This window comes from Heterocephalus glaber, unplaced genomic scaffold (assembly GCF_053883595.1).
Source record: "Heterocephalus glaber isolate CG9 unplaced genomic scaffold, H.glaber_assembly_v1.0 deba00001606, whole genome shotgun sequence".
Classification (NCBI taxonomy): Eukaryota; Metazoa; Chordata; class Mammalia; order Rodentia; family Bathyergidae; genus Heterocephalus; species Heterocephalus glaber.
The window spans coordinates 38,506,013-38,526,602 of NW_028258377.1; the positions used below are offsets into that span (position 1 = coordinate 38,506,013).

The window sequence follows — 20,590 nt, forward strand, 5'->3', positions numbered from 1 at the left end:
AGAAGTTCAAAAAAGTGTGCATTATTTAATGAATGTTTTTGGTTTTCTAGAATTCTTTGCTGAACTGGATAAAGTAATGGGCCCTCTCATCTTTAATGCAAGCATCATGACAGATCTAGCTCGTTATACCCGGCAGGGACTACACTGGCTTCGCCAGGATGCCAAGTTGGTGTCTTGAACTGAACACATTCTCGTTGCCTCTGATTTTCTCCACAACACTGTGTCACATCACAAAGGAAAACTGCCATAACATGTCACCTAGTCAACACTAAGAATGAGGAATGGTTTTCTCCTCCCTGGTTCATGTGCTGTTGTTTCTAACCCAAAGCCATCCTATCAGTTGACCCCTTCAATATTCCCAATGTGAAAAATTATTTAAATGCTGTTAAATCTGCAGCGCATTGATAAGATGGTTTTAGTGATCTGTAATATGATTGAAATTCCAGTTGCAGTTTGTGACTAACCAAGTGAAATTTTATTTATTTTAATTTTTTTAGGTTCCCAGATTGGGGCTTGTTTAAAACTTAGTTATTTCTGCTTATAAATTTACTCTGTTGAACATTTAGCATAACTGTAATGCAGGCATTTTTATTTATATATTTTGGGAGCTTCATTACCTAATATCTTTTTGTGATAGCTCTTCTATGAGTAAGATAGGGAAATGTTCCATTTCTACTAGCTGATATTATTTCAGATCTTAACTACAATTTTTATTGTTGTAAAATTTATGCTTAAGTACTAAACATATTCTACACGTGAGAAATCATTTAAATATGAGAAGATGACATTCAGTGTGGATGTAAAAAAAATGAAATCTGTCTGATTTGGTATGCATTATTTCAAAAACTGTGAAGGTGTGTTAATAACACTATAGAAATCACAAGGTGACTGTAACTTGCATTTAATGCATTACAAAAGAGAGCAGGCCGACTTTCTAAGAGAAGCATATCATTTTGAAGGGTTTCAGGAAAGGACAATCTTACACTTCACGGATTTTATTAAAACTGTTCTTTTTGTTGCTGAACTCCTGAAGGTTGCTGCCTATGTCTCTTTAATTGATAACATCCAAAGGTTAAAATCTCTTTGGAAAAAATTTCCCCCATACTCGCTTGTGATGCTCTGATATGAGCATGCAGTGACTGATATTGTTGGTGTGTGTGGTTTTGCTATACAACTTACAGTGCTAATGCCTGATGTAGAGATGATGAATTTCTCCATTTTAAAGGCCCCCATTAGTGATGTTGCTGTAGGATCAGAAAATTCACACAGAAAAGTACTAATGGTTCAGTGTGAGCTCTTGGAAAGGGGAGGAGAGCAGTGATGGAGCTTAAGAAGCCGGCACTGTAAGAATTGTATATCAAAGTACCCTTCCCTACAAGGTGCATATAGGAGTCTAGGGTGAGAAATGCACCCTCTGTACTTTGTTTTGAGTGCCCCTATCATGTCTGGTGTGCCTTAAATCTTATCTTTAAATGGAGACTTTGTGGATTGTTTACAGATAAAATTTTACACTAGGACTAGATTGTCCACACATGGTTGGTCCTCTCCATTAATAATAAATTTTCTTTCATTTTAAATCTTCCTTTAGGGTCATGTAAGGATTAATCATTTTTTAAAAAGTTAGTTTTAGTACATGACTTAGTCTAACTAATTGGGTAATGTTGCTTCAAAAGAAATCGTTTGTCTTCTTATTCCAAAACTGAACCTATCCAGTTGGGAAAAGTGACTGCCCTACTCTTTGTTGATAATTGGTGAGGCTTGAAACAGGAAAGGGGAAAGAAGGAACCGAAGATCCCCAAGTCCAGTGGTGCAGTGCATTCTCTGCTCAAGTCTCTGTTACACTTACCTTCTGAAGCTGGTGAGCTCTCATTGTCCTGTGGCTTCATGTGTGTCGAGCTCTAATGGTTTTGTTCTTTGAGTTATTATTACATACTATTGAAGATTGAGGTCTTCAAATTACATTGAAGCTAACTTTTTTCTCTTGGAGAAATTGCCTGTGATATCTTTTAATTTAATCTTGGTGTGTTCTAGGAACAGTTTTCCTTAAGAGGACATTTCCTCAGCAGTTACGATAGTTCTTTAGTAGAAATAATATCAAGAATATGTACGTCCTCCTTTCTCTGACTTCTGTGACTCTGATTCCTTAATTTGCAGTTCAGCAGCAGCCAGCAGGGTACCTCTGAGTTCAGTGCATTCTAGTGTCCTGAATGACAGCAGGAGCATTTCTGGGGTCACACTGATGTTTTCTTAAAGCAGAGTTTCCTGTGTGTTTTATGGTGCTGCTCTAAGATATTTCCTCCTTAAAACTGTGTTAATTCTTATAGAATGAATTTTTGAAGCTTTTCATTGTGGAGAGTTTTTCCTACCCGGTGGTAATGGGCAGTGGATCAAAATCCAGTCCTCAATAATTGAATTTTCAATGTCATGGTCTATAGAACTACCACTCCCCTCTCTGTCTTCTCAAATGCTCTGTGTCATGTGCTCCAGCACATGCTTTGAACTCCTGTACAGGTGACCATTCCTCCCTTCTCAGTAAGTGTCTTCAGTATTTTATTTAAAACTGAATTTGACAAGTAGCTAAAAACTTAGTCTGAGACTTGTATTTAATACACAGTTAATTATGAAAATAGCAACTGTTTTTAAAAATTACTCAGTTGACTGCTCTTTAAGACCACACTTGTATGCCAGGAGGCAACAGCCTTCATCATTGAACTCTTTTGAGGCAACCAGCAGACCAGTTGCGGCGGACAAAGTTGTCAGAGTAGTCCTGCTCAGGCTTGCCTGGGCCGTGGGGAGTGCTCCCCGCCAAATGATTCAAGCTTCCACAGCCCAGCCCAGGCTCCTGTCTGGCTGGAGAGCATCCACCCCTCTCCTTGCCCCAGTGCCACCCTTTTCTGGGCAGGGAGCCAAGAAGTAAACTTTATAAGCAGTGAGTACTTCAGATAAATTTACAGCTATAGCTACTGAAGAGTGGGGAAGACCGAGCACCACTGATTTTAATTCTCCAACATAAAAGCAATGTTAACTAACATGCGCACGTGCCTACATATGCCTGTCCTTCTGGGGAGATCTCGCACTAGAACACAAAGGCATCTGGGCTGCACTTTGAATGATACACTTGTGCTTCAGTAGATTCACTGTTTAAATTGTTCATTTCTTTTCATGAAAGGTTTTAGTCAACTAGATGGGGCAGCATCATTTCATATTTAACAGAAACTTTGGAACATTAACTTTTAATGAATGTGCTTGCATTGTGAAGCAAGAGCCTACAAAGGCACCTATTATACATGAAAGTTCTGGCTGTGGAGGCCAGTACTCGGTGGAGTTTCAGAGAAGTCAGTGATCGCTTCAGTCAGTGATACGTAGCTGTGTCGCAGGAGGGTACGCTGTGTACTCTTCCAGGTATGAGGGTATGCAACTTTGGATCTTAAAATTCTGTACACATACACACTTTATATATATGTACGTATGTATGTATGAAAACATGAAATTAGTTTGTCAAAAATGTGTGTGTTTAGTATTTTAGCTTAGTGCAACGATTTCCACATTATTTATTAAATTGATCTAAGACACTTTCTTGTTGACACCTTGAATAATAATGTTCAAGGGTGCAATGTGTATTCCTTTAGATTGTTAAAGCTTAATTAATATTATTTGTAGTAAATTAACTTTTAAAATATATTTGAGCCCTTGTGTAGTGTAATAGGGCTCTTACAGGGTGGGAAAGATTAATTTTCTGATAGCTAATTGAACAAAATGGCTTCATTGTGTATTTTGATTTATAGGAGTTTACATCTGGGTCCCAGGAACATCTACTGGGGATGACTACTTCAGGCAGGTTGTGATGATGCTTTAAAAAACAAAGAATAACAACAAACCCTAAGTAACTTGGGGAGCCAGAGCATTTCAAATCTATAGACTCCCATGACTCATATTCCTTGGATAATACAGAACACAGGTTCCATTTTAACTTTATGTATCAGTGTTGGAGAGGCAGACTTTTTTTCCAGTAATAATATTGCACACCAAAAGTTGCTATTCAGTAAAATCAGGAGAAATAATCATTGAATGGCTTGGAATATGCAGTAATAAGAGGCCAAATTATTCATGATTGTGACTATACTTTTCACCCACTCACTAGTAGAAAAATTCAATTTAGATTTCTGGGCTCCAAAGCCAAACAAGCAAATGACAGGAAGAAAGTTGTAAAAGTTTGTAAAGGGGGCCGGGGATGTAGCTCAGTGGTTCTTTTGCCTGCCTCACAAGCGCAGGGTCCCAAGTTCCATCCCCGGCACCAAAAATAAAAAAAAGTTGGTAAAGGGATGCTGGACGTGTGATTAATTAAAAAGAACTGTCTTCAGAAAAGGGAATAGAAAGGATATCTAAACACCTCTTAAATGGAATTTGGTCACAGAATAAGGTGTTCAGGTTAAGTCTTGACCAAGTCATAATATTTAAAGTATCCTAAAATAGCAGCCTAAGCAGTCATCACATCAAGAAGTTGATTTTCAGGAATGTTAGCATGGACCGCTCCTTGCCACCATTGTTCAGCTGAGCATAAATTACCATTATTGAAAACAAAAAAAAAGCTGTCTAAATGAGTGTGGAAAATCTCCCACCCAGAAATTCTAATACTTGGTTTTGACCTCTTGCAACTTCCATGTGGGGTTCCTTTGCAGCTTTTAACCATTGGGATTTTCTACCTGTTATGTTCCTCTCTCAAAAATAGCTATTTGGAAGCGCTGCCTTTCAAACTGATGCCAGGATTATCCACTTTGTTGAGTTTGTTGTTGCTGTTCAAGAAGTGTCCCCATTTTACAACTGTACACACGCCCCTGGCATGTCATTGACACGAGAGAGCATTCGACAGTACTGGGTGGGGTGGGGCTCCCCAACAGAGCTGGCCCAGTCATCTGGGTCTGAAAAGGCGCCACCTCTGAGGGCCAGCTGTGGAGTTGGTAAGCACAGTTAGGAAGATACTGTATCTAGCCTCCGTTTCGGATGATTTTAAGAAATTTTGTATATGGAGGATGGAAATGCTTATATATTTATTGAAAATCCTTTTATGTTATTTGAAAATTATTTGGTAAATAGTTGTTTGATATTTGGGGAGGGTTTTGGAGGGGAAGTAACGCTGTTGATAAATTACAAGCCTGTTGATTGTGCAGAAAGGTACTGTTAGTGACTAATAGGATGCCTTTGCTTTGTACATGATCCAAATCTTTGTTTTACATTTCTTTTATCCAAAATATTTAGGCATCTGACATTTTCAACCAAAATTTCAATTATATGCTGTGATTTTTATTTGTTGGAATACATTAAAATTTCAGAGGTACTTTGGGGCCCAACAGCTAGGGTTTCTAAGCAGTACAGTATGTGCATTTCACATAATAAAGCTGTTAATGGTGAGCAAAGTATTATATACTAACTAGATTTTCCACATCTGTATAGTATATTATATGTATTTTGTGGTATTGAGATTATAGAAAGTTTAGAATGTCAAACATGCGTTTAATGTGTATTTTTAAACAAATTTATGGCAATTAAAATATTTGGAGACAAGGGTATCAACATTTCAATTTGTAAAAATCTTTTTAACTCTACTGTGTCATTAAGATGCTTTGTATAATGCCAAACCATAGCTGGAGAAACTAAGTTTAATAAATATCAAATAGATTTTCTGTATTAAAGTTTATGAACACTGTGCTCTTTACACTTCTTTAGCTCTCACTGTGCCCTTTTCGTGCAATTTTTGTTTTGTATTTTTGGGTCCCGTAGTCTTTTTTTTTTGGTACCAGGGATCGAACTCGGGTCCTTGCGCTTGTGAGGCAGGCGACGGAACCACTGAGCTAAATCCCTGGCCCAGGGTCCCGTACTCTTTTAAAAGTCTGGTCCTACTAGTAAAGGTCTCAGTTTTCTAATTACAGAAATTCTAAACTTTCAGGCCATGGGTGTAAGATTGGCCTTGTGTGTAGATTACATTTCTCTACTCCAACAGAAATCTCAAATTCTTTTTGGTGTTCTGTTTGGCCGAGGCTTCTATTGTTTTATTACACTGGATCTCAATCTCACGGTAAGTTCAGAGAGTCATAGGTAAACATGCACATCATCAGGTGGCAAGTGCCAGGCGCCCATCTTGATCCCTCAGTGAAAAGTTCTTTACCTGAAGTGTAAGGGCCAGGACCCAAGGCTACAACTTAGGAACTTGCCAAGCTGTTGCTAAAAGTTTATACTTAACCTGCCCGTTGTGTTCTTTAGAAGACTCTTGAAGAATGTTAACTCTTACCTTGCTTTCCAGATGGAGAAGCTAACACAGTATTGTGCATTGCTGGGTTTTTTTCTTTAGTATGCAAAGTGAATCCATCTTCAAGTTTGAATTTCAGACCACCACAATTTCAATTTGAGTTATTTAATAGTATCCATAGAAAAATAAACTCTAACTGATAAATTTAGTTATGCTTATCCACATATCAACATTCTAAGAAAAAATGGAGACCGATTTAAAGCATCATATGTCTTTAAATATTAAAAACATAATATTGCTTCATTTGTGTATCTCCAGCCAAAATGCAGTTAATCAATATTCCATAGAACGGAGCATTGTTGGAGCTGACCGCTGTTTGTTCTTCCCCTGGTATGTACATCATTCCTGGGCCACAGTCAAGGAACAGCGTCTTTTTCTAGGAGGGAAAAGAGGTGTTTTTTAAGACTCAGTTTCAGAGTCCCCACTTCTGCTGCCTTCCCTCCTCTGCTTAAACGGTCGCTATCTGGTCTCAGGAAAGATACTCTTGTGTGATACCTGAGTGGCTCTTGGCTCTGCGGAATTCTCCAGGGAGTTTGCAGCTCAGCCCAGGTGGCACTCCTCCATCCCAGCTTTATTTTTCAGCCTCTGTGTTTCTTGCTCTCGCCTCTGCCCAGTTTCCCAGGGCTCTGGCCGGGCCTGCACCCAGCTGTGTGGCTTACCTGCATAGCCTGGAGACACACTCATAATCATCCCGGCAAGAGGCTCCAATGGGCCTGAGGGAAACTCCTCTCCAAAATGGGGTCATTCTTCGCGGCCTTTTCTTTGATGAGCTCAGTGCTGGTACTGGGGAGCCATCTATCTGTAGAGCAAAGACAGTCACCTGAAGTATGGAAGAAGTGACTGCTGCACACCTTCACAGAAGGAACATTCTCCAGTAATGTAGGCTCAGAATAGGAACCACTCCTCAGGTCTGAGTCTGGCTCTCAAGGTCCACTCGAATTCCGTTCCCACTACCCCGTCCACAAATACACATGCATTTCCTTCCTTACCTGGCCCAACAGCAGCAGGCAGATCATGAGCACTGCAAAGAGTTTGAGGTGCCACATCTTGGCAGTGGAAGGATGTTGAAGTCTGAAAGCCAAGGACACTTACTGCTCTTTTTATAGACTGACATCTGCCTTTTTCATGGTTGCCAGGTGAGATGGGGCAAAGTTTATATTTGTAATCAGGATCGATTTAGTAAGTTAATGTCTACCAGAGGAATGTCCTCAAGGGCTACTTTCAGGCACGTCGTGTTTACTGATCCCTCCTCTGGACTTTGAATGATTGTGTTGCTGGCCCAGACCCTTTAACCCATTATATCAAAAGTCCACACTGCCCCTCCTTTCCTTTGAACGCCACGTGAAACCCCTGAGGGAGACTGGGAATCTGGCCATATTTCTATTCTAAAATAGTTCAGCAGACTGTGGGTGTAGCTCCGTGGTAGAACATGTGCTAAGCATGTTTGAGGACCTGGGTTGAATTCCCACCACATGCACTCGTTCACACGCGCACACACAGCCTAAAATAGCTCAGTGAAATCACTATAATGAAAACACAATTCCAACAGTAAAGTCTTAAAGCCTTCTTAGGAAAAGAACACTGATGTGTCATGTACTGACAATACAGAAAGACCCTCAGCTCCCTTCTGAAGGAGCATATGTAAGCAATAAAAAAAAAACCTACTGTGTCTCAAATCCCCCATCTGCATAGATGAGCTGTCACCCTGGTAATTACACCAGGTAAATTCAGTATAGCCTACCTGATGCCTCCCAGAAGAGCAAACAATAGGGGCATGGCATTTATCAGCCGTATAGATACATAGGTGAAATGACGGAGTGTAGGGATTTGTTTTTGTTTTGGGTTTTTTTGGTACCGGGGATCGAACTTGGGTCCTTGCGCTTGTGAGGCAGGCGGTGGAACCACTGAGCTAAATCCCTGGCCCTTGTTTTGCTTTTTTAAGTGAATAGAAAGTCAGTGGGAGAGCTTGGGAAGTAACAAGACATTCAACCCAGTAGTTGAGTCAGGCCTTGGCCGAGTATTTCCTTCCAGCAGACAAGCATAGTGCTGAGATAACTTCAAAGTCTAGAACATCCTTTAGCTTTAGTAGGAACCAGTTCAGGTTTCTAGATCAAGAGAGGACATGATCTAAATCATGAGTTGCCAGGTGTGGTGGCACAAACCTGTGATCCCCGAACTTGGGAAGCTGGAGCAAGTGGGTTGCTGTGAGTTCAAGGCTAGCTGGAACTACACAGCAAGACCCTGTCTCAAACCCTAAGTAGCATGGGTATTCGTTAAATGGTGTGATAATCATCACCAGGCCTGTGGCCAGGCAAACAGTGGCTCTTGCCAAGGTGAAATAGGGTGGTATGATGGACCTCAAAGCTGGAATTGGGTGGGATGTGACCACAAATCTGCCTGTCCTGGTTCCAGTCCTCTTGGGACCATGGAGCTGGGGTTGAAGGGAGACACTGCTGCTTGGACTTCAGAACCATTGAGAAGTAGATCTATCTACCAAACCCAACTCACCAATCCTACAAATTCAAGACTAGTTAGCTGCTCCCTTTATCCTTGAGGTCGGTCACTGAATGAACCCAGGTAGGGCACTAATGAAGAACTTCTGCAGGGTTGAGGGAGAGGCCATGTGGTCACCCAGTGAACATTGAGTAAGAACACAAATCCGATTAGATAAGCAAAAGACTGAACAACGTGATGTCCCAGAACCAGGTGGGTCCATTAGGCTCGGCACCAGCCTCCCCTTCACCCACCTGCAGTGACATGAAACCCATCCAAAAGATGAATCCCCTCATCCTCCATTCTACCTTCCTGTATTCCGAGCAGAATCAGACTGCCTATGTTAATTTCTAAAACCAATACCATAGCAAGGAAAGAGCCTTAGCCCTGTGCCCCCTGTGCCCCCTGTGCATGAGGAAAAGGACCGTGCATCCTCATGGGTGCAGTAACATCACTGGACCCTTAGGGGCTCCAGTCTCGCTCTGTCGGGCTCCTTCTGTATGTTCTCAGAGGGAACCACTGCTAGGGCAAGTATCTCAACATCTACACAAACTGGTTGTTTTAAAATTGAGAAGCAGGGCCGGGGATTTAGCTCAGCGGTTTCGCTTCCTGCTGCGCAAGCGCAAGGATCCGAGTTCGATCCCCAGTACCAAAAAAAAAAAAAAAAAAAGATCTTAAAATTGAGAAGCAAAGCAGCATCCAGGCAGCAGATAGCTAATGAGACAGGCCCTGCCTTTAGCTATCCTGTACCTTGAGACTGAAGACCTGCTCCTAAAATTTAAGAAATACTTGAAAGTTCACGGCCTCTCTGCAGTCAAGCATTTTGCTCAATGGTTACACACTTCCTTCTCTAGTAAAAAGGCCTCAGCAGCCTCAGCCATAGGAAAGAATGCTTGGTTGGGAGGCAGGAGCCTAGGGTCTCCGTAGTACACCCGCCCACAGGTCAGCCTGTCTCCTGTCAGATGGGAGTAGATCTCAGGTCTCTAGCACTGTTTGGGGTCCACATGATTAATGTACAAGAAAATGAAACTGAAACTTGGTAGCTGAGGGCTTGGCCACTCTGGATACAACTTGAGCGACTCTGCTTCTGAGGTGCCCAGGATGAAATGGGAGAAAGGAGGAGACATATGAGCAGCTGTTTGAAATACATTCCAGGAGGAGAGGAGATCATGAGGACTTGGCAGTAATTGGAAACTTGTTATCTCTGAGCAGGAGGTGGCTAATAAAAGATGAACAGCTTGAAAATGGAAAAACTTCCAGGTAAAAATTTTGCTGGCTGGGGCTGGCAGACTTCAGGGCCTGCACATTGGGCACTGTGTTGGGAGACGATAGCCCATTAACCCATGAGAGTAGAAGCACTGGGGAAAGAAGAGGCACGTGGAACAAGTGCACGTACTGGTCACTGAAAAGCACCACACCCAGGGCTGTGAGCTCCAGGTGGAAGGCTTCTTAGCGTTGAGCCCCACAGCAGCTGCCTCCCTTTAAAAGCTTTACGCAAGCAATTTCTCTGTAGGTTTCAACAAATAGAATGGCCCCGCAGAACGATCCCAGGTCTCAGTATGTTGTACAGGAGCTCCAAGCTACAACTCCACATAACCACTGCCACAGCACCCAGCGCAGAGGTGAGATCAGTGGTGCCACGCTCAGAAGCCCCTTGGCAAGAGACGGGCCTAAAGCAGACTAACCGTTTTAGCCACAAGCAGAATCTCGGTACATCGGGGGCTTATACCAATCAGGGTTGCCTCAGTAGAGCACTCCTGGGATAAAAAGGGATTCAGACCAACAGGCTCAATAGCTGGTGAGTAGCTCCTTTGGTTCTTTTGAGCTGGTAACTCCAAAGGAATCAAAGAACTAGAGACAGTTTGCAACAACCAGGAATATGGAAGAGCGCACCGTGTCCCCTAGGAAGCTTGGGGCACAAAGACCTGAGGCACCTGTCCAGCAGTGGTCCTCCCCTGGCCTGGGGACCTACCTGAGTAATGCAAGGTAAAGGTGGGTCATGTATACTGGCCTTTGGGTCCAGAGCTTTCATCAGATTCTCAAAGGAGTCTATGACCCAAACATGTTGCAATACCTGGCAACAAGACCTGGGAATAAATCTGGACAAAAAGCTAAATAGGAAAATGACCCCGCCTGGGGCCCAAGACACCCTGCTATCTGTCCTGGTAAGCCTGCGTCACCATACGAGACACCACCATTACTCACTTCTCCATCACAACCTAAGGATTTTAGTATTTCTACCATACAGGTGAGAACTTTAAGGCTCAAGGATGCAGGTTTCTGGCCTGTATCAGAGTGAGCAAGTGAGTTTAAGGGTTTGAATCCACGACTGCCAAAGCCACCCCACATCCTGCCTATCAGTGCAGTTTATCTTGTGAATTGTTTTGCTGACATAATTTTGGTTCTTAAAACCAACAGCAGTAATTAGAAAAGGCAGACACTGCCTGAGCCAGCTCAGCTAGACTGTGACAGTTGCTGAAGACTAGTAGGGAGTATCCTTGGATGTTTCTAAAACTGGTACAGAGCCAGAAGCATACAACTGCCAATCATACCTAACCATACTTCCCTTTCCCTTCTAGTAAAGGGGAAATGGCATCTTTTCAGCTAAAAAGGTTAATTCAAAGGCCCTGGAGCAGGGGCACTTTTCCCAGGAACCATATTTTAGGCTGAATGGGCCATAGGATGTTGAGTGAGCCCTAGGGCCGGAAATGTAACTAAGTGGCACCACGCCTGCCTGGCAAGCGCAAGGTCCTGAGTTCAACCCCCAGTATCCCCTCCCCCAAAAAGTCCATGCTTAGGATGTTGAGCCGTTATAGAAGGAATCACCTCATCTCATTTCGTAGCTGATTTCTCAGGCTAAGGAGAGCCTGCCTTAGGAGGAAAGGCAGTTTAAGTTTTAAGAACACACACTGGTCCTGGACTTGCCCACTCACTGCTGAATAATGTAAGGCAAATTACTTAACCTGTGGTCTGTTTCATCTGCAAAAATAGGAATAATGGTGCTTAAAGGTTAAGCTTAAAACTTTATTTGTATGGTTTAGGAGATTAACCTGACAAACAGTAATTACTGTATAGTTACTAGGCTTTATGGTTACAGTGGGAGCAGAGGGCCAAAAACCAACCCTCCCCACAAACCACACCTTCAAAACCGGTTACCAGCAATAGCTGCATGGTAAGGGATAAAGCCCACACCTTCACAAAAAGTCTCATTAGGCAAAACTGGTCAGGACTCATGCTGAGGAGGGGGTCCTGCGTGAACTTGAATATTAACAGTCACCAAGTACTCTGGTCACAAAAATGCAAGGTCACAACACACACAGCCCATAGGAAGTTTATTGTGTCTTCAAGAAATTAAAATACAGACTCCTCTCTCAAAGAAGTTTTTCAGAAGCAGGAACTGTCATGCAGATGGGTTGCTCATTTGTCATTTTCATAGTCAGCTGGGTTCTTCCTCTTGGATTTCTCAAATTCCTCGGTTCCCCATGTGTAGACAAGATAAAACACTACAAATGCTTTAAAAATCAAAAGCAAGAGAAAGCATAAATAAGACACAGTCCTCTTTCTGCCCTCCTGTTACTCTCTAGCTTTACAAATATAGTACTACTATTACGTTGCAGCCTCCAGAAAGGTTTAGGTTACAAACTTATTTTACATGTAACCAAAAGGAAAATTTGGCACCAGGTCTTCATTTCTTTCCTGCTATCCTCTTGCCTCAGCCTCCCAAGTGCTGGGATTATAGGCATGCATCACCACCGCTCAGCTTCTGGACAAAAAGTTTTAATGAGATAACTGAGATCAAATTTACCTAACACAGATTTCACCATTTTAGCCCGTTGTGTTTAAGGCTCATGTTCAAGGCCAGCCTGAACTACATAGTGTGACCTTGTCTCAGTAAAAAAAAACAAAACATATTTATATAAAATATATTAAATAATATATAATATATTACATATATAATAATATATATTATATATATCATTTTTAAATGTACCCTTCTCCAGAAGTGGTGGCACATGCCTGTAATCTCAGCACTTGGGAGGCTGAGGCAGGACCGCTGTGAGTTGAAGCCAGCCTGGGCTACATCCTGAGTTCGAGGCCATTCTGAACTACATCGCGAGACCCTGTCTCAAAACAAAATAAAGTGGGGCCGCCGCCCGCCTCCCAAGGGGAAGGTCCCGAGTTCAATCCCCGGTACCAAAAATAAATAAAATTAAGTGTACACTTCAGGGGTCCTTAGCATCTTCACGATGTCATGCAACTGGCAAGCAGTGTCTACAGCGCATCTAACACAAGACGGTCATCACTGATAAGGGGCAAAGATGAGCTCCAAGTGAGACGCTGGAGTCACGCAAGCGACCTTCGGCCCGTCGTCCCGGCATCGTGTGACCAGCTCAAGGGCTGTCAGCAAAGCTCCCTGAGGAAGGCGTCAGGGCGTCCACCGGACCCCAGCGCCCGCACGAGGCCCCGCTGCTCGGGAGGGCGTCTGCTCCCGGCCAACCGCCCCGGCACTCACGCGGCGTCACGCGCAGAATGGACCCCCGAGTGCGGCGCAGCACGTTGGGGATCCCCTTGCTGAGGAGGTTCGGGAAGGCGCGCTGCTCAAAGGGCGACAAGCTGTAGGTGATGATGTGCCGCATCCGCGTCAGATTCCCAAAGTGGAGGCCCATGGCTGCGGCGGCCCTGCAGATCAAGGTCGGGGCGCTCAGCTCAGCCTCGGGACCGCCACAGCCCGCGCGGGACCCCCGGCCCGCTACCCGCGCGCGCACGCCCCGTGCTCCCCCACCCCAGGGGTGTCCGCATCCCCCCGCAACTCACACGCACACCGGGGTCACCTCGCCCTCCGCCGAGACGGAGCCACCGGCCTCTCACGTCACTTCCGGCGGGACCGGAAGCCGGTTCTGGAGGCCGGAAGTCAGTTCCGGGGGACACCATTTTTCCACTAACTCCAGGGGAGGACGCCTGGCCGGGTGACACGTGCTGGACTTGGGTCTCCGCGCGCCCTGTCCCCGTGTGATGGCGCTCACCCTTCCCGACCCCGTCCTGTGGGAGGAGCCCCGGGCTGCGAGGGCGGGATGCTGAGGAGGTGGCGAGGGGCGCGGAGGCGTGAGGAGCACCCAGTCGTCGCTCCCGGTCGTGGGGAGCGCGGAGCACGCGGGGAGGGAGCGGTCTCGGCTCTTTTCAGGCCGTCGGTGACCCAGTGGAGAACGAGGGCCCGAGGCCTAGCGTTTCTCCTGTGACCTGTGCCTTAAAGGTACAACACAGCCGTTTCATTTTCAGCCACAGAAGTCATCAAGCAGTGTCGGGCAGTTGACACACGGTGTTGGTGGGGATGGCTTCCCGACCGCTAGCTTCTTTCCCGGGGCCGTGGGCCGGGCCGGGTGGCTCCGGAGCCCGCATCACCTGGCTCCCTGGCGGCTGCTGCTGTCTCGGATGTTAATGGGATCGCTGGCTGTGGGTAATCTGGGCTAACCTCTCGCTCAACAGTTTGGAGTGTTTTATATCCCTGCTGGCGGGCAGTGACTCAAGTTTTGCTAACGCACCTCAGCTTTTTCGATCTAGGTACCGCACAGACTGGTTTTGTATCTCGTATCTATGCGGGTTGACTTTCTTCCAGAGGATTGGCTCTTTCGGGGCTGCGCTCCATGGCCTCGCCTTCGGCTTTTCTTGGTGCCCCTTTGCCTCATTTTTCTAAAATGTATCCAGCCTGCCCTCAGCTCCAAGACAGGAATACAAATACTTGTAACAGTTAAGGACAAAAATACTGTAGTGAAATCTACCTCCATCTGGGTTGTTAGAAATACATCATTTGCTGAGCGTCGTGGCACACGCCTGTAATCCCAGCACTTGGGAGGCTGAGGCAGGATTGCCATGAGTTGAAGGCCAGCCTGAATAGCCAGGCCCTATCTGAAAAAAAAAAAAAAAAAAAAAAATTTCTTTCACAGCACCTGCAAACATCTCAGAACCTTTCAACCAAAGAATATGTAGATAAATGTGCTAACCAAAGTAAAGACATCAAGATAGTGGATTTTAACGTTAGTCAAAGTTAAGGGCAATGTTCTCTCCTTCCTTGGTCACTTTCCCGGTAGCGGTACTGGGAATCCTTGCGCTTGTTAGGTAGGCGCGGTGCCACTGAGCTAAATCCCCAGACCCCCTTGCTCACTTTTTCTTTTCACGCTACGAGACATGGAGATTCAACCCAGGGCCTCAGGTATGCTAGGCAACTTCTACACCACGGAGCTGCATTCCCAGCCCACTTCTTTGTTTTGCTTTTTTGTTGTTGTTTTGAGACAGGGTTTTACTAGGTAGTCGAGGATGGCCTTGAACTCGAAGCAATCCTGCCGCAGCCTCCCAAGTGCTAGGATTGCAGGCCTGCACCACCAGGCCGTGCCACCTCCTTTTCTTGACAGTGTCACTGCCTTCTGAGCCATCCTCAGTATCGCTATGTAGCTCAGGCTATCTAGCCTTCTGGGATTACAGGCATAATGCTACTCCACCCAGCTCAGGGTCTTCTTTTAAAATATTTTGCAAAGTACAGTTGCAAAATGCCAAGCCATATCCTATGCTAAGCAACCTGGGAGGAATGAGCAACCTAACAGTTCTCAGCTCACTGGAATTTCCATGCCAACTGTGACTTTCACCCTCCAAATCAACACGCAGCACATAATTACTTACTCTAAGCACCTGGGAGAGAGAGCGGAGGGAGGTCAGGATTTGACAAGAGTAAATCTAATACCCTAAATTGCACACCAACAAATCTGAGTACTTACGCTTTTCCACATGCCTCGAGGGTTTCAGAAAGCACCTATGGGGCGTTTTAAAAATCCTAATTTTAAGGGCCGGGATTTAGCTCAGTGGTGCTGCCTGCCTCGCAAGCGCAAGATCCCGAGTTTGATCCCTGGTACCAAAAAAATAAAAGTCCTAATTTCTCACTGGGCATGGTGTGGTGCATGCCTGCAATCCCAGCACTCTTGAGGCTGAAGCAAGAGGATCGCAGTGTTTGAAGCCAGCCTGTGCTGTGAGTTCAAGGACAGTCTGGACTACATAGTGAGAATCTGTCTCCAAAACAGAATCATAGTTTCTCTTTTTAGAAAAAGAGGTTTTAAGATAATTCCTGTTACTCTTAGACTTTCAGCTACATAGTCCATTAATGTAACACTGACTCGGTTTTGAGTAAGCGACAGAGAAAAGGGGAGAGGAGAGCTAAATCAACAGATAAATCGGCACCATTGCGGACAAATTGAGTAAATAGGGTGTTATCAGCTGATTGATATAGACCTGGTAAAAAGTATCTTCAGCTAGGTACCCTTGAGGCCTGATTACAGAAGGGACGCTGTTCCACCCACACACCTAAAAGTTATTTAAGAGATCAAGCTAGGGCCTTCCCGCCTTTAGGAGGAAGCCTGGTGTAGGGAAATGTCCTTCCCACACCATGGCGCTTTCCAGCAACTTCCTCCTTCGGTTCTGCTGCTTTGCCTGGCTGAGTTCTGTTAAGCTTGGCTGCCCGGCGTCTAGGGAAGAAGCTCAGATTTCAGTGAGTGCCAAGTTGGAATCTGAACTAGAGCCTTGGTCCTTGCTCCAGCCTGTGGATGGGGAACACAGCTCTGACCCCCTTCTGCCCCTCTTCAAGGTCCTGTCTGGCAGTCGAAGTGGGCCCCCTAGGCTACAGCCAGACGCCAGAGCCCTGCACTACATGAAAAAGCTCTATAAGACATATGCCACCAAGGAAGGGATCCCTAAGTCCACTAGAAGTCACCTCTACAACACCGTGCGACTCTTCACCCCCCACCCCCCACAGAAGTTCGCTTCCGGAGACCGGGGGACAGGTGTGTGGAAGCAGCTTGCTTAACTGGCTGGAGGGATGATAGAAGTGTCTTCATGTCAGTTACAGAACAGAACTGGGCTTTGCTTCTTGAATTGCATTTCATTTTGCATGATACTGTCTAATCAGAAACAAATTCGGTACTTGATCTGATTGTTTCTAGTGGGCTAATTTACTAGAATTTTAGACCTGAAATGGACTTAACGGCTCTGAAGGCTGAGGAAAGTGCTGGAGAAGGCTAGCATCTATTTCCCTGCTGCCTAGCTGTTAAGCATGTGCCTGGAACATCTCGTATAGCCAATGGTATGCTTCGTCAAACAGGATATTTCCTCTTAGGTGTTGCTTTTTGTGAGGAAAGCCGAAGTCCCCCTGGGTACAGTAGATCTTATAAGAACAAAGCTCATGTAGCTCAGTGGTAGAGTTCACGCTTAGCATGTTGAGGCCCTGGGTTCAATCCCAGCACCACCCCAAAACCCCACAGAGTGTTACTCCATAGTGGGAGCTGCTTAAGGTCTTGTGTATGAGAGAGGAGTAATGCGTTAAAAAGCTATATTCAGTAGTTCATGACATAAACCATTTTGACTGAATAGGACAGTTGTGCCTGTTTAAAACACATTCCCCTTCCTCCATGTGCTATTTTACTATAGTAATGGTAAGACCTCTATTTGTTTTTCAGTCTCAAATGTTACAAATTAACTTTGCAGGCAAATGTTTTTAATTGTCATCATTCACTGGGCATAGAATGTCTTTTTTTTTTTTTTTTTTTTTTTTTTTTTGGTACTGGGGATCGAACTCGGGTCCTTGCGCTTGCTCAGTGGGTGACAAAACCACTGAGCTAAATGCCCGGCCCCGGCATAGAATGTCTTAACAAGCCTGGTGAGTATTTTGTTTTTTTGAGACAGGGTCTCACTGTGTAGTCCAGGCTGGCCTCGAACTCACAGCGATCCTCCCGCCTCAGCCTCCCGAGTGCTGTGATTACAGGTGTGCGCCACCACACCTGGCAAGTGTTTTAAATTACTAGGATGATTTTTCTTTGTATAGATTTGCCAAAAGCAAAGCACTACTTTACTCATTAGCTTCTATCTGGGGCGAGTTGTTCAGACTGGAACCCTCTGGCTTTAACTCCCCATCAAGCTGTTCTGACTTTTCCAGGGAGCAAATGGCCAGGTGTGATTGCTGGGATTTGGTAGGATACCAGTCACCTCTCCTCTGTGTATTCTCCTCCTCTCCCTCTTGGTTGCGAGGCATGAGGAAGTGAGGGGAAAGAGAAGAGAGATTACATACTACTTTTCGAGGTGCCGGGCCGGGACCCAGGCCTGGTGCATGCTGGGAAAGTGCTCTCTCTCCCAGAGCAACAGCTGGACTTCCGTCTCCTCTGTGTGCAAGCACCGCTGACGGGTGGTTTTTCTCCTCAGGAATCTTCCCGTCCGCCGACCTGCTGTTTAACTTGGACCGCGTTGCTGCCGTCGAACACTTGCTCAGATCGGTCTTGCTGTACACGCTCAATAGCTCCGTTTCTCTTTCCTCCGCTGGTAAATGTGTGTGCAGCCTGGTGATGGCAGAGCCGAGGGCTTCCGGCAAGGCTCTCCCTGGAGCTCCCTCCTCCTTCCCCTTCAGCTCCCAGTTGGAACTGAGAAAGAATTTCAGATGGATCGAGATCGATGTGACCTCCCTGCTCCAGCCTCTAGTGGCTTCCAACGAGAGAAGCGTCCACATGTTCGTCAACTTCACCTGCCCGAAGGCCGGGCCGGGGCGCCTGTCCAGCGCGCTGCTCAGCGAGCCGCCCTCCCTCATCCTCTATCTGAACGACACCAGCGCCCAGGCCCACCACCGGTGGTACTCCCTCCGCTACGGGAAGCGGTCTCTGCGGGACCCCGGCCAGCGCAGAGGCGTGGCCGCCTGCCCCGCGGGTGAGGGGCCTGCTGAGGGCGGGAGGTCTCCCCGTCCCCGTCCCCGGAGAGGCCGGGAAACCCTCAGCCCTGGACCGCTGGAGTCGCTGCTTCCAGAGTCCTTCACCCCGAGCCAACACTTCAAACGGTTTCTTTTCCCCCACGACGAGTGTGAGCTCCTCGACTTCAGACTTAGCTTCAGGCAGCTCAGGTGGGACCACTGGATAGTGGCCCCGCAGAGGTACAACCCTCGGTTCTGTAAAGGGGGCTGTCCGCGGGCAGTGCGGCACCGCTACGGCTCCCCGCTCCACACCGTGGTGCAGAACATCATCTACGAGAAGCTGGACGCGTCGGTGCCGCGGCCGTCCTGTGTGCCCGCCGCCTACAACCCCCTGAGCGTGCTGACCATCGAACCCGACGCCTCCATCGCCTACAAGGAGTACGAGAACATGATAGCCACGCGGTGCACCTGTCGCTGACCTATGCGCCCCGAACCAAAGCCGGAGCGCTCGGCAACGTAAGTGTCCCACCCGTGCCCCCGGGGACGCTGTCAGATCTCTAACTGCCTTGCACACTGAGGAGGTCCAGCAGTCCTGTGGCATCTGTCAGTGAATGGAGGCAACCAGTGGTTGTGTGGTTGCTACATTTCCAAACTTGAAACGTAATTACTTTGGAGAGCTTAATTTTTTTTCCCCTTGAGCAGTGTTTTTCTTTTCACACAAGTCTTATTTTGGATGGGAAAATGTCTTAGCATAGATCTTGGAGTTGCAGTTACAAATTTCGAGTGCTGAGGTCTTCTGTAACTGAAAAATAAATTCCTGTCAATGGCATAAGTGGTGTGTGTTTTATTAAATAAAGATTACTTTTGGGCCAGGGGTGTAGCTCAGTGGTTCCAGCACGTGCCTCGCAAGTACAAGGTCCCGAGTTCAATCCCCAGTACCAAAAATAAAAAAGATTACTTTTTTTTCCCCCAGTAGTGGGAATCGAACTCGGGACCTTGCACTTGCCAGGCAGGCCTGGTGCCCCAGAGCTACATCCCTGGCTAAAGATTACTTCTATTACTTGGGAGAGAGGAAGCATTTCTAAAAGCTGGTCTTGGCTCAACTTTGGTTTTGTTTCCAGAGTGAAAGGGAAGCTAATTTTCCTCCGCCTGGACACTGGTGAGGTGAAATTCACTGAGACAAGAGGATGCAGCATAACCAATTTGCTGCCTTAGTGTGATGGTTGGTACACTATACATTAGTTCTTCCATTAACTGGCTTATTTGAGTCGAATACTTGTCCTTTTTGTGTAAAGGAAATTGCCTTGAGTTTTCCAAGAGAAGCTATGTTCATGATTTTTACAGTGTGTTTTTTCTCCTTTATACATTTTAAACTTCTTATAAAAGTTGAGATCATTTTGTTTTTTCTTTCTTCTGTTTGCTTTTTGCTGATTTCCCTCAGCCCACTACCACAGGCTTATTTCCAGATGGATTTAGCACTGTGACCCCTACACTAAGCTCCCTGTGACTGCGTTGTGTCACTGAGCAGACCTTCTGGGATCTGTCAGCTCTTGTGTGGATTTTCAGTATCTCCTTGGGAAAGCCATGGAGGTGCAATTAGGCTGCTGTAGTGATTTTGTTTCAGAATTTTAAAAATTTTAATTAGTACATCTTTGCAGTACATAATGATTACATTTATTGTGGGAATTGGTACCTGAACAAAACATGTCAGTTCTTTTTTCCCCTTCCCCTCAACCCCCCTCCCCGCCTTAAAAATTTTTTTTTGGTACCAGAGATCGAACTCAGGACCTTGCACTTTCGAGGCAGGCATGGTGCCACTGAGCTAAATCCCCAGCCCCTAAAGAAAATTTTTGCCAGCATTAGATTCATTTATTTTATAAGTCCTTATAACATTAATAGCCAGATTAATAGCTAGAAAACATATGAAACACACAAGGCAGTTATACTAAGTCAAGGTACGCTTCTAGATACTTTGGCCATGCTGGATGACAATAAATTTTTCTTTTTCCTATTTTCTTTTATTTTGCACTTTATATATGGGGTTCTCATATAAGAGAAACCATGTGATATTTGTGCCTGATTTA

The 20,590-nt window shown here is 45.5% G+C and overlaps 4 protein-coding genes across 10 annotated transcripts in view; 2 read left to right on the forward strand and 2 right to left on the reverse strand.

The window, feature by feature from the left end:
• Positions 1-5,704, forward strand: part of Aff4 (ALF transcription elongation factor 4) — a 100,358-nt gene extending 94,654 nt beyond the window's left edge. For both annotated transcript variants that reach the window (XM_004836585.4, XM_004836586.4), the window contains one exon: positions 51-5,704. In XM_004836585.4, coding sequence (XP_004836642.1) covers positions 51-178 — 128 coding nt within the window. In that variant the 3' untranslated portion in view covers positions 179-5,704. The remainder of the gene's footprint in view (positions 1-50) is intronic.
• A 689-nt stretch (positions 5,705-6,393) lies between these two features.
• Leap2 (liver enriched antimicrobial peptide 2) lies at positions 6,394-7,449 on the reverse strand. The gene is made up of 3 exons (XM_004836589.3): positions 7,294-7,449; positions 6,964-7,103; positions 6,394-6,680 (listed from the first exon to the last, which is right to left on the reverse strand). Exons 1-3 carry the CDS (start codon positions 7,348-7,350, stop codon positions 6,644-6,646), a joined length of 234 nt encoding a protein of 77 aa, XP_004836646.1. The 5' UTR covers positions 7,351-7,449; the 3' UTR covers positions 6,394-6,643.
• A 4,663-nt stretch (positions 7,450-12,112) lies between these two features.
• Positions 12,113-13,761, reverse strand: Uqcrq (ubiquinol-cytochrome c reductase complex III subunit VII). Its single transcript, XM_004836590.4, has 3 exons — positions 13,613-13,761; positions 13,311-13,477; positions 12,113-12,309 (listed from the first exon to the last, which is right to left on the reverse strand). Exons 2-3 carry the CDS (start codon positions 13,462-13,464, stop codon positions 12,215-12,217), a joined length of 249 nt encoding a protein of 82 aa, XP_004836647.1. The 5' UTR covers positions 13,465-13,477; positions 13,613-13,761; the 3' UTR covers positions 12,113-12,214.
• On the forward strand, positions 13,734-19,761 carry Gdf9 (growth differentiation factor 9). Of its 6 annotated transcripts, none has more exons than XM_013078955.3 (3): positions 13,734-14,048; positions 16,425-16,620; positions 18,032-19,338. In XM_013078955.3, the coding sequence occupies exons 2-3, from the start codon at positions 16,488-16,490 to the stop codon at positions 18,982-18,984; spliced, it is 1,086 nt and encodes a 361-aa protein (XP_012934409.2). In that variant the 5' UTR covers positions 13,734-14,048; positions 16,425-16,487; the 3' UTR covers positions 18,985-19,338. The 6 variants fall into 6 exon arrangements, with proteins under 6 accessions (XP_012934409.2, XP_004836649.2, XP_021097047.2 ...); XM_004836592.3 differs by lacking the exon at positions 13,734-14,048 and adding an exon at positions 14,208-14,356; XM_021241388.2 differs by lacking the exon at positions 13,734-14,048 and adding an exon at positions 14,855-15,005.
• Positions 19,762-20,590: the final 829 nt, after the last annotated feature.